Below are 13,124 nucleotides of genomic sequence, written 5' to 3'. Positions count from 1 at the left end.
ACCTGCAAAACTTATTGCATATTTTGCAAACCTATTTCCTCTGATGAGAATTGCATTTTTTGAAACTCCATGTAATATAGTCTTCCAAGTTTATTTGTACTCCTTGTCAGATAATTAAAAGAAAGGGGGAGAAAACCTTAATATAAAGATATATACTAATGCATATGAATTTAATCATTCACACTAGACGTTACATTTCTAATATGTTAACCAGCACCTTCTCCCCTCTTCAATGAGAAGCATTAGACTTCGAAATACCTAGGTATAAAGAGAATATATATCCCATATTCCTAATTGATGTAATCTCCTTATTGAATGAATAATTAAATTTATATGCATTAGTATATATCTTTATATTGTCATTTTTTAACTTTTTCCTTCTGTATATATCTATCTACTATTATATATAAGGAAATTTGTGTGTGTGTGTGTGTGTGTGTGAGTTCGTTCCCTATGAATTCCTAAACAGCCAGGCCGATCTTTTTTGAAATTTCACACAAATGTACTTTATGTAATTGGCAGTGTTCTTAGATAGAGTTTGTATTAGAATGTTTTCAATAAATATCGATAATGGATAATCAAAAATTTCAATTAAAGAACAGGCGATTTGGACTAAAGTTAATACCTTATAGAGCTTAGCATCACAAGTGCATTTGAGAAGTTTTATTACCACATAAGCAGAAAGGCCCGGCATATAAAATCAACAGCAGTTTCTTTGATATGACAGAGTTGAGTTCGAAATGAATGCGTTTGTTTAGAGCATAATTGAACCATGATACTTAACTTTTTCATTTTAAACTTAAATTCAAGCCATTATCTATATATTAATACGATAGCGTGTATGTTATTTTCTGTGTCTTGCTTACATCCGGGTTGTTTAATTGTTATGTACTTCCATTTCTTGTAATAAATAATTTTACTTAAAATTATTCATAATTTTTGATTTCGTTTTCGATTACAGCTTATGGCACTCAAGTCATTTTTTTTTATAAATAATTTGACCAGGAATTCCTCATAAGTTTCGGTTTCGATTATAACTAATGGCACTCTAATAATCTATTTTTTAAAAATAATTTTATCAAGAATTCTTCATAAGTTTTGGTTTCGATTTCAGCTGATGCCACCTTAGTAATCTATTTTTTTTATAAATGATTTTTTCAAGAATTCTTCATAAGTTTTGGTTTCGATCATAGCTGAAAGAACTAAAGTTCTATATATATATATATATATATATATATATATAAGTTTTGGATTCAGTTTCGATTCAAGCTGATGAACCCAAGTCATATAGATATAGTTTTTATTTTTGAAGTTGTAACTTTATAATATATAAAAATTGATAGAACATTAACTCTATAATAATATATACGAAATCTGCAAGAATTAAAATATCATATTTAAGCGTATTTTATGACCGGGCTATGCCGGGCGTCCCTGCTAGCTTGGATAAATACTTTTGCAGTTTTAGCAAAAGGTGTCTACAATGCAATGTAGAATATAATGTATTGTGGACCAAATAACTACAGGGAGGCATATGAAGCTTCCTGCCGATGCACCACCATGGGTCCCCGATTAGAGTGGGCAATTAATTGATTTGATTGATAAATGGGCGTTTCACGGATTTCAATGACAATAAAATATGGAAGGATGAAATATTTGTTGATCATCATTCAATCCTCGGCAACGTCGGCTCTCCCTGCTAGTGTATGCATATATATGTATACATACACACATAATTTTCTTCCTTCGCGTATAAATTTTATAAACAGTTTATAATAAATGTTGGTGTGATCATCTTAAGTTTTCACACTATAACTTAAATGCGATCAGTGCAAAGATAAACTTAATTTTATGCACAAGACTCAAAATTCACGATTCCTATTTACTTTGCCTCGACACGAGGGCAGAGTTAGACACCAACGTCACAGTTTGCTCTTGCAAGAAGTTGGGAGGGTCTTATTAATCTGCCTTTTATTTGTTTTCCTTCTTTTCATTGTTCCCTTCCATCATTTTTCATGTAATTGTATATGCAAGATAACCAACCAAATTCTGTCCATTTTTAAAAGGAAAATTATATATATATATATATATATATATATATACATACACTTAGTTTCAAAGTAATCACCATCAGTACCCAGCATCTTTTAACACTGGGTCTCCAGCTGCTTGCGGTAGAACTCGGTCGACACAAAGAAGTCTGTGAGGGCTTGCCGCAAGTCTGCTTCATCAGTGAAGGAACTCCCATGAAGATGATTATCCAGAAAGTGGAAGAGGTGGTAATCAGATGGTTCATGATCAGGTGAATAAGGTGGATGACACAAAGTCTTCCACTCAAATTGCTTTATGGTATCCTTGATCATGCGGCATGACATTGTCATGGAGGAAAAGCATACCTTGTAATTCAGCAATACTGATTCCTTCTGGTGCAGTGCCTTTGGCACACGCTTTAATTACTGTGTGCATAGGTCTCTGATGACAGTTTGGTCCATTGATAGCAGTTCATAATGAACCACTTAAAAACCTATCCACCAGACACAAAGCGTGGCACATAGGCGGTCTTGTGATATGTAGAACAGCATTCTGAGAAGACAACCAATGTCTGGAATGCTTGGGAGTTTAATACAGAACTCACTTTTCATCACTGGTTTCATCACTCGATTGAATAAGGATGCAGTACGGTGACAAGAAAGCAGCAATACGCAGGCTGACACTTGCTGTCCCTTGTGGACCTTCCAATGGCATTTGTAGAACCCACTTGTTCACCTTGTACATCTTACCTAGGCAACGTAGGTGAACTAACAGTTTCATCGGAAACATTGAACTGTCTTGCAAATTCAGACACAAATTCACCAAACGTTAGACTGCTGACCTCTTCAATGGATGGCATCATTCAAGACCTGTGGTCATTCCCTGTGAGACTCATCATTGACGGACAAATCTCCAAAATTGAATTTTTGAAACAAACGTCTTGCAGTATGTTTATCCACAGCACTATCCATAAACGCTTGACATATAATGTAATTTGCTGTTTTTTTTTTTATAAATGTCTAATATTCTTATTTCAGACTGTTTGAATTTGTAAACTACATGTATTTCATATATTTCAACGTCATTCAATAGCTAATCTAAAATGGAGAGAAACTTTTTGGTTACCTAGCATCTTTTGTAATTGAAAATAATTTTAAACTATTCGGGATATTTTAAGTAGGGTACACCCTAGAGTAAATGTGGTATTGTGGTGACTTCTGAAATGATGGAGAAAGAATGAAAGAAATTGTTATAGGAATTTATGCAGAATACAGACTGTGCTGAAATAATAACATTTAGAAACCCATTCTTAACACGGGGAGGAGAGAGCTTTTTCTTTTTTTAACTATTCTGTACTTTCATCTAATAATTTAATCAACAAAAGATACCATAAGAATTGAATTTTATTCGAAAATCGTATCTCAAAAAATAGAACGGTCTGTACCCTGCATAAATACCTGATTGTACATGGGTCAAAATGACAACGGACCAACCTCCCTACCCCCTCCCCACCCACCCACACACACACATACATACATTTGACGAGCTTATGCTTAATTTATAAAATATGCTTACCTTTCTTTGTAAATAAATAATTCAGAGTAATACTTGTTCAGGAGAAATCTTTTGACTTGAGCAATTTTTTATGAGGAAAAGAAAAAAAAAAAGAGATTGATTCTGTGATGTTCTTTATGAATAACTACTGATGGGACGATTCCAATAAAATTACCAATTCTATTCTAAATTCCTGATTATAATTCTTAAGAAACTTCTATTTAGATAGCGGGATTTTTTTTTTTTTTTTTGGTCCCCTAACAAAAGGAGAGTGGACCTGTGTACTTATCCTTGTCTGTTTGTCTGTCCACACTTTTCTCAATAACTACACCTTGGAATTTTTGGAAATTTTGCACAAACATTAAACATGATAGGAGTAAAAAAGTAACAGAACGGATTTTCTGGAAAAACTCTGGTTGCCCTACCCCCTAGGGGTGCCTTTCAGGTTAAAATGGCTAAAATTGACACTTGTGCTTAAAAAAAAAAAAAAAAAAAAATTGATGCCTTGGATGTTTATAAAACTTTCTGAAAAGTTGTAACTAACTGATTTCTATATAATTTTGTTTGTCTATATTTCATAATAACTCTTGGGTATGTGCACAGGGTTCTTTTAGGGCTAATAAAAACACTCCCTTTTTGGTACTATTTTACCATATTTATCCAACATTTTGTCTATGTTTATTAAGCAGTTTTGCATGGTGTTGAACTCAAATTTACGTATGTTAAGGCCTAAAACTGCACCGTTTGTTCATTTCCACTAGGATTTGACGTCCCTTGGGGACTTTTGGGGCTAAATGGGGGGGGGCAATGCTGAACTTGGTAATTTTTTTTATGCTTCGTTCACCGTGTATGCTTCACTTGTTTTCGTTTTATTCTCAAATTGCCAATGTAATATGTGCATACATTTTTTGCAAATGTAAAATACAGTTATGGGAGAGGGATCTGTAGATTTTAGTTTCATTGAGAGTTTAAAAATTCAGTAAATATTTATATTAGTAACAGCAATGGAAAATTAAGTTTTGAATTTTAAAAAAATATTTATATTAGTAACAGCAATGGAAAATTAAGTTTTGAATTTTAAAAAAATATTTATATTAGTAACAGCAATGGAAAATTAAGTTTTGAATTTTAAAAAAATATTTATATTAGTAACAGCAATGGAAAATTAAGTTTTGAATTTAAAAAAAATATTTATATTAGTAACAGAAATGGAAAATTAAGTTTTGAATTAAAAAAAAAAAAAAAATATATTGTTTTTGGGATCAAAATATAGGTGCAAATTTTTTCCATTCCATTACCCCCACCCCCAAAAAAGGTTTGATTTTTCCAATTCTGGATAATCGTTCCAACACTATTTACACCTGTCATTTCTTAAACAAAAAGAATACGACAATAAGGAAAAAGGAGAAAGTGTGTGTGTTTCTACACAATGAGATTCTAACTACTCGTGTGAGAAGCTGACACTCGAGAGATAATTTGTGGTGTTTAAAAAAAATGGTGTCCATATAATGATACCTGTTAATTTTGAAGATTTAAAAAAAGATCTAAATTTTGATACTCGGCATATTTTGGGGGGAATTTGAAGTTTTAAATCATTAAAATCAGATAAATTTTCAGTTTTCAGGTTTATAAAAAAAATATTTTAATCCACATAGGAGATGTGTTGAGGTGATTTTATTCACATACTTTATAACAAAAAAAGGATTAAATCACAAATGATTTTATTTATTGATAACATTTACGATCACTATTATTCGAACGCAAAAATGACAATATATACTTTTAATCCGACAGTTTTCATGACCGAAAAGTAATTAAGTTAGCGGACATATACAGGTAGACAAACGTCTCTCATATTGTCATTGTTCACAAAAGTGGCAATCAGATGTCATTTTAAATGTTTTCCCGTGAAAACGCATACTACAATGAAGTATTACTTGATGAACTGATAACTTCTCAGGGTTGGGGGTTTCTTTAAAAAAGATTTTTAATGAAACATCTGATTATTTTATTATTGGACATTTTTTTTAATAAAACTTTAGACTTTTTTAGGAATTGTTATCACGATAAAAATTGTCCTTTCGAAAAGGTAGCTTGAGAGATGATAACCAGTTTGTGTTCAAGAAGTGTAGAACAATGAATGAGGATCAAAATTCAGATGTGGAGAAAGTATATCTCAATGGCAAAGCTATTGAGGCTGTTTAGAAGTGTTGATATCTTGGTGATACTATTAGAACACAGAGAGGAGCAAGTGGTGATGTGATATGAACAGTTGGGAACGGATGGAGTAATTTCAGGGAATTTCAGCCATTACTAACTAGCAGAGAGATTCAGACTACTGGACAGGAGAGAGTGGAGTTCACCATATATATATATTGAATATAAAGAAATTTTGTACTCTACCAGATATGGTGATAACTACTAGCGGTGAATAACAAGCCCTATTTTATGTTCTTTTATGTTGCGTTGCATGCTCACTTCATATATATATGCATGTTGTACTAGCAGGTAAATCCGACGTTATCCGGGATTGAATGAGGATGAACAAATGTTCCACCGTCCCATATTTTTATTGCCATCGAAATCAGTGAAATCGCCATATTTTAATCAATTTGATTGATTGCTTGCACTAGTTAGGGACCCTTCCCTTGCAGTGTACCAGAAGTTTCACATGAATTCCCACAATGGCTTAGTCCACAATACATTGCACTGGAGAGAATCTACTGTTGATTTTATAAAATTATCTGTAAATAATGGCTTCACTTAAAGTTTAAAATGCAAAAGTCAAATATCATGGTTTAATTGTGCTCTAAAAAGAAACATTCATTTTCGAACGCGGCCCTGTCGTATCAAAGAACCAACTGTTGATTTTATGAAATTGTTTTTACATAATCACTTGAATTAAAGTTAAACTTACAAAATCAAATGTAGTTCAATTGTGCTCTAAAAAGAAACACACATTTCAAACGTGCCCCTATCTTATAAAAAAAATCTGCAATGTATTTTATAGGCTGGACCTTTCTGCTTGTGCGATGATAAAATTTCTTAAATGCACTTGTGATGTTAGGTTGTATAAAAGTGTCAATTTTGATCAAAATTGGATTTCCTTCCTTAATCAGATTTTTTGACTATCGATTTTCAATATTTATCAGATGCATTCCAATACAAAACCTATGTAGGAACACTTCCAGACACATCAAGTACCATCGTGTGAGATTAAAAAAAAAAAAGAATCAGCCTAGTCATTTCAAAGTCCAGAGGGAAAGAACACACGACAGACAGATTTGATTATACTTTTACTCTTATTCTGAGTGAGCCATTGAGTTCAGTATATGTTTTCCTTGCAGAGTGAGGAAAGTAATGAGTAATGAAAATATTTAATAAAAAAATTTAATGAAAGTATTTAATAGCAAAATATCTTTCTCCAGTCTATCAAACACGTAACATTTTTCTCCACAAAGAAAAGGACATTTATGTAAATTATTGTCTGTTTTGTTTATGGGAATTAATTTCCTCATTAAAAATACAAAACGTTTTATTTCTTATTCATGGTGATTTAAAAAAAAAAATCAATGAGACGATCATAATAGAATTTAAAAGAGCCTAAAACCAATTTTCCAATGCAATAACAGCTAGGAAAATGCTATAAATTAGAATATTTTATATTTCATTTTTATCGTTTTTTGGGGTTTTTTTTTTAGAAACAACACACAGCCGCCATATAAAATATGGTGTGTTATCATACCTAACACAAGGTTGAAATATATAAAAAGGGGAAAAATGAGGAAAGGGCAATAAGAAAGGTATAGTTGAATTTACAAATATACATGTAATTCTCAAAGAGGTTTATCAGCCATAACCAAATATTATTCATAAAAGGAGATGAAAAAGACATTTAAAATAAGTAATTCTATTCAAATGCACCTTTCACAATTGAAATAAGCATGAATTGCCAGGGTAGACAATTTATAAGGAAATGTGTGGATGATGTAAAGCAACAGATTTTGGTATTATCTAGAAACTGTAGCTGCAACCAGAATACAGAGGCTATAGTTGAATATATAGCAGGTAATAATAGCTGTGACCTATAAATAAGGCATCCAATGGTAACCAAGTCGTTTGGTTGTGTTATTTTACGGTGCATCAACCCTTTTTAGGTTATATTATGCCAAATCTAGTAATTTTGTCGTGTAGAAAAGAGTTGTTTTGTTTTTGACTTTGCAAAACCTGATCGAGTTTTGAAAAATGAAAGAATAAAAAGCAATAACATTGGTACATTTTAAGTCAAGAAGCCAGTGATTGAGAATCATGAAAAGCGTTTGGAAGTGTAGAGCTAGGCAGAAGACATCTTAAAGCTCAAAGCTATTAGTGATACAAGTGTGTTTTGTATTTTCCATCGAAGAGTTGCCAGTATAATTCAAATAGGATATACTTTTAATATGGTTCAAGAGAAATAACTTTGAATATGCTAAGTATGAAAATTATGAAATTGTTCTTTTTTATGTCCCTTATGAAATTAGCCACAAGGTTTTTTTTTGTTTTTTTTTTTTGAAAATGGAGAAAATCAAGATCCTCAAATAGGGACTCTCTGGGTGAGAAGAAAAATATGAGTCTAGTTCCGTCGGCATTTCCTTACAAATAGGGATGGCTCAGGTGAAAGGCAATAAATTCACCAATCTCCTTTGAAAAGAGAAGATAATACTTGGGAGAATGGCCTCCTGAAATTGAACATATATATTTTAATACTATTTCAAAGGACAAATTTGTTTATCTGCCTTCCATAGCAGCAGATCCCCTAAACCCTAACCCTTCCCCATCGTTTTGTTGTATACGAACTAAATAGTCATGTGTGGAGTATTTAAATGAATTTTTTTTCCTAAGAAAACAATTACAAATGACTTGTTAATTATTTGTCTTTATCGTGTTTTGAAAATGATCCAGTTTTTCACAGACATCAACAAACCACACTTTTCCAGCGACGAGGGTTTTCAGCTGAACGTTGACTTTATGACAGAAGTAACCACTAGCAACATCCAGCGATCAGACGACCAACCTTGGAGAAGTCACAGAGAGTGAAAGTACTGTTTTAGTACCTCTGAAAATCCGTTGATAAGGAAATTGTGTTGCCATACGAACTTAGGGTCTGCATGTTTATGTGCATCTTGAAGTTAAAACTAACGATATATGCGTGGTCCCAGCATCCAGTGAATGCTGAGTACACTTAAGGGGTAGAAGACTAGACGATGTTATATTTGTGATCTCGCAGTTGAGGATTGCATTTAACTTGTAATCCACCGTTAGTCCGTGGCATATACAGGGTGGGCCAAAATAAGGGTCCTATTTTTAAAAATTCATAAATTCATGCAAGTTTTAAGAAGTGTTTTTCGGCCAAAATTTGTTTTGTTTATTTCAAAAAAATCTCGGAAGGGTCAATCTACACACACATAAAGTTTGGTGAGTTTAACTTTTATTTTGTGGAAGTTATTCAAATTTAAAGATAGGACCCTTATTTTGGCCCACCCTGCCTGTACACACACACACACACACACACACATACATGTACACGAGAGGCGTTCCAAAATTAACCTTAACGTCTGATCGCTGGATGTTGCTAGTGGTTTTTTTTTTTTTTTTTTTTTTTTTTTTTGTCCGAATGAATCAGAGGGGTTTGCAAATTGCATTGTTTTGCTAATACTTTAAGGTTAATTTTAATGACTATGTATTTTTGACAATCTAGATTCTTCTACATTCCTTTCAATTTTCAAAGTATCGCAGTATAATAGTCAACAATTCGGCGAATAAAAATATCGGGCGAAATATTCCAACAGTCCCTATAGTACGATTGAATCAATTATTCCGTGTAGTCTTGTTTGTTTTTTTTTTGTTTTTTTTTTTTGTGTAAACCATAGAAGGATCGAATATCGACCCCTTCGTCGAATCATTCCACCATACACACAAAAATTGTCTCAGATTGACATATTCCCGATCCAGTCTCGGAAATGGCTGAGGCAGTTTACGATATGGAAGTCACATTTTCTTTTCGACGAAGTTTTCTTTTTCAACTTTTTTCTAGGCATTTTAAACTCTAACTTAATCCTTCATATGCTTAGTGTCGTCTGTTTTTTTTTTTTGTCGTTGTTTTTTTTTTTTTTTGTTTTGTTTTGTTTTTTTTTACCCCCGTGCTTGAAGTACTGAGCTGTCAATCTATGTTTTGACTGGAAGACGAGAACGGAGAAGCCAAAAAACATGGGAGGTAAACTAACAAATAAGATTTCGAATGTTTCGATTAAATTTTACCCTTTGCCCCCACGTTGTCATAAAAACGAGATTGTTTTTATGGTTATATAATTAATGCCCTGGAAATAACTAAGGATTTTCTTTTAAATGAATAGAAGATATATATATATATATATATATATATATATATATTCTATTCATTTAAAAGAAAATCGTTAGTTATATTAAAGGTAACATTTTACTGCACGTACTTCCTAATCAAGAAGCGTCAGTTCTTGCCTCTAGGTAGTAAGATATAACGGGTAACCATCTTTTTTTAAATTTTTTTATTTACAATAAGGCTGCCATTTAATGTTTCTTTCCATTACTATTAGTACATTTGATAGTACTTGTGCAGTTTACTGAACATGCCATTTTTAGACATCATTTTCAAGTTTAATTCAATTTTTACGGTATTTTCCTTTACTAAATTGTTAGTTGGAAGTGCAGAATAGTGAACAAAGTCCCCTCCCCATACTAAAAAATGCCAGAAAATGTTAATAAAATTTAACCTGGAAAATATTTTATGTTACTTTTTCTTTAAATTATAACAGTTTCGTGCAAACAAGCCATAAATTTGGAATAGCCACCACAGAGTGAAATAATTCAATTTATGAAGTTGAAGTACCTTCTTCACCCAAACTCCAAAACATATTTTTATTAAAAAGTTTCATGTATTTCTACGGTTTCGCACGAGAAAGATAATCTGTAGGTTAACAATTTTTTTTTTTTTTTCTCTAGTAAATCATCTTTTGGTACTCATGCATAGAGTGATCCGTGCTGAAATAACGTTATTATTTTAAAAGCCATTCTTAACATAGGGAGGTGGGTGTTTTGTTCCTATTCTGTACTTTAACCTTACCATTGAATAATAAAAAAAAAAAACATATCAGAAAACTTTAATTAAACGTGGAAATACGATTTCAAAAATAGTGGGGATCGGATCACTCTCTGCATTAGCACTCATCCTTTTCGTATTTTGAAGGTAAAAAAATTAAAGTAATATTCTAAAATCATTTCCGTCGCTATTCGGGTGTTTTTTCGTGGTTTTATTTATTCGCATAAGCCGAAACCGATTTCAGCATTGAAAATCGTCGTTAAACAGGTAGTTTAGTTTGGTTAACCGCCAATATCATCTCCTTCTCTTTCGATACAGACGACTGAACCCCTTAAAATCTTAACCGGTTTGAAGACGGGAGTCATTCATTCTATAAAAATACGAAAACTGCCAAAGATTTATCATTTGTGTCGAACATTTGTGGTTTTGTTTACGTTTTGTGACTTGTCTCTGTTATGGATATGACATTAAAGTGCACACGGTGGTGAGGAGGCTCTGCCCCTTTATTTGGGAGAATTTGGGGAGCGTGGAGTTGGGTTCCTATTTACAATGCCTCCTCACGGGACAGAGTTAGCCACGAGGGGTGTTTTTTTTTTCAACGTGGAGAAAAGAAACAAAAATGAAAATTGTCTCAGTCGTGAAAGATTGCTCCTCCACTGACGGAAAATAAGACATTAAAGTGCAGCATCTGAAGGACAGATACTACACTTTGATCTTGGCACAAAAGCAAGAGTGTGAAGTCGAGTTACCCTACCACTATTCTCAGGTCCCTTCTGACCAGTGGAGTAATACCAATACCCATAACTTTACCAGTATTCTCTTTATATGCTAAAGAACATTAAACAATGTCGGACACAAATCTCGCACGAATTGAAAATTAATGTTTCTTAGTGTTACTGTTATACTACCTTCTATTATCTGCCTGCCCTATTTCCCAACCATCAAATATTTAAGCCATCCCCTCCATCCATGATATGACACAAAAATGCATCTGGGAGGTCCCCCGATTTGGGAGTTTTAGGGTAGTCTAGGGCCACCTCTTTATTATCGCTATTCCCATGCTCATCCTTACCAGGAGGAGGTAATGCATATCAAAGTCCCCTTTGGTGGATTAAATAGAAACTAGTGTTGCCGTTTGCAGGCTATTTGTTTAATGTTTACAAAATACGCCTACAAAACAAATCAATCTTCAAACCAATCGTACACAAAACATTTTCAACAAGAATAATTCTGAGACGATTTGGAGAGTTTGAAGTATAACAACTTTATTTTAAAAATAAATAACTAAAATGACGATTCAGCATTTAAATCACCTGAAAAAGGATTGATATACCGTAAAACCTTATAAACCAACAAACCATAAATACAGACAATTACAAACCTCATAACGTCAATATTTTAGCGAATGTAAACAGATTCGGCTTCAGAACTTTCAATTTCACACAATATCATAAAATTCAAATATGTATTTACGTTCTTTGTCAGTTTCTTGATTACTTATTATTTCAAGTAAATGATTATTATTTTAATTAAAAATTAACCTCAAATCGTAAAATTGAAGCAGATTACAAAAAAAAAAAACGTGTAAAAACCAAAAAGCGTGTGTGCTAATATTATTATTACGACGATTTTGTTTGGTTCGTTTGTTTCAATTTTCGTTCAGAGGGTTAAGTATTTGAATACTTACAGAACTCTGCAATATAATTGGTGACCGCATAATTTTCCTCACACCAGTCGATGGTGGATGTAATTCTTCCCCAGTAGCCGTCAGCTGTTATTGAAACATGTGGAGGAGCCATCGCGCGAGAATAGGCCGGACGCGAACCACCACGCAACTGCGTGTGTGAGCGGATTTTTCTTTTCTTTTCATCTAACTTGAGAGAGGAAGAAGGGGCAAGTTGGAGGTATAAACAAAAGTAGAGTAGGAGGAAGTGGAAAAAGAAGATTACAGGTATAGGTGGAAAGAGAGAGAGAGAGAGAGAGAGAGAGAGAGAGAGAGAGAGAAAGAGAGAGGTAATTTTTTCCCTGGTCATTTATTTTCTCCAATGAAATACATTTTCACATTACTCTCAAATCTTATTTTTACGAAAAACCATGATTTATTTGATTTTTTTTTCGTGAAAACGATAACAAATATTTGATGGCTATAATAACGTTTACTATACGATTAATTCAATGCCTAAAATTCTTCGGTTTACTCTAACCTTCTAAACAAAGTGTAGTATCTGTACATTTATCTTCTCCCAAAATTGCTCTTGGCACTAAAACTTTCAAAATTGCTCTCGGCACTAAAACTTTCAAAATTGCTCTCGGCACTAAAACTTTCAAAATTGCTCTCGGCACTAAAACTTTCAAAATTGCTCTCGGCACTAAAACTTTCAAAATTGCTCTCGGCACTAAAACTTTCAAAATTGCTCTCGGCACT

At 32.9% G+C, this 13,124-nt stretch overlaps 1 protein-coding gene across 3 annotated transcripts in view; it reads right to left on the bottom strand.

The window, feature by feature from the left end:
- The window catches only part of LOC145246813 (alkaline ceramidase 3-like), a 213,659-nt gene extending 201,050 nt beyond the window's left edge, over positions 1-12,609 (bottom strand). The window contains exon 1 of one of the 3 annotated variants that reach the window (XM_080108634.1): positions 12,387-12,609. In XM_080108634.1, coding sequence (XP_079964760.1) covers positions 12,387-12,498 — 112 coding nt within the window. In that variant the 5' untranslated portion in view covers positions 12,499-12,609. The remainder of the gene's footprint in view (positions 1-12,386) is intronic. The other 2 variants (XM_080108632.1, XM_080108633.1) reach the window with 2 other exon arrangements.
- Between the last annotated feature and the right edge of the window lie 515 nt (positions 12,610-13,124).

Source organism: Euprymna scolopes, chromosome 24, assembly GCF_053919585.1.
Source record: "Euprymna scolopes isolate OS-2025 chromosome 24, ASM5391958v1, whole genome shotgun sequence".
NCBI classification, from domain to species: domain Eukaryota; kingdom Metazoa; phylum Mollusca; class Cephalopoda; order Sepiida; family Sepiolidae; genus Euprymna; species Euprymna scolopes.
Note: the sequence above shows the minus strand (reverse complement) of the source record. Positions and strands in the feature narration are given on the sequence as shown.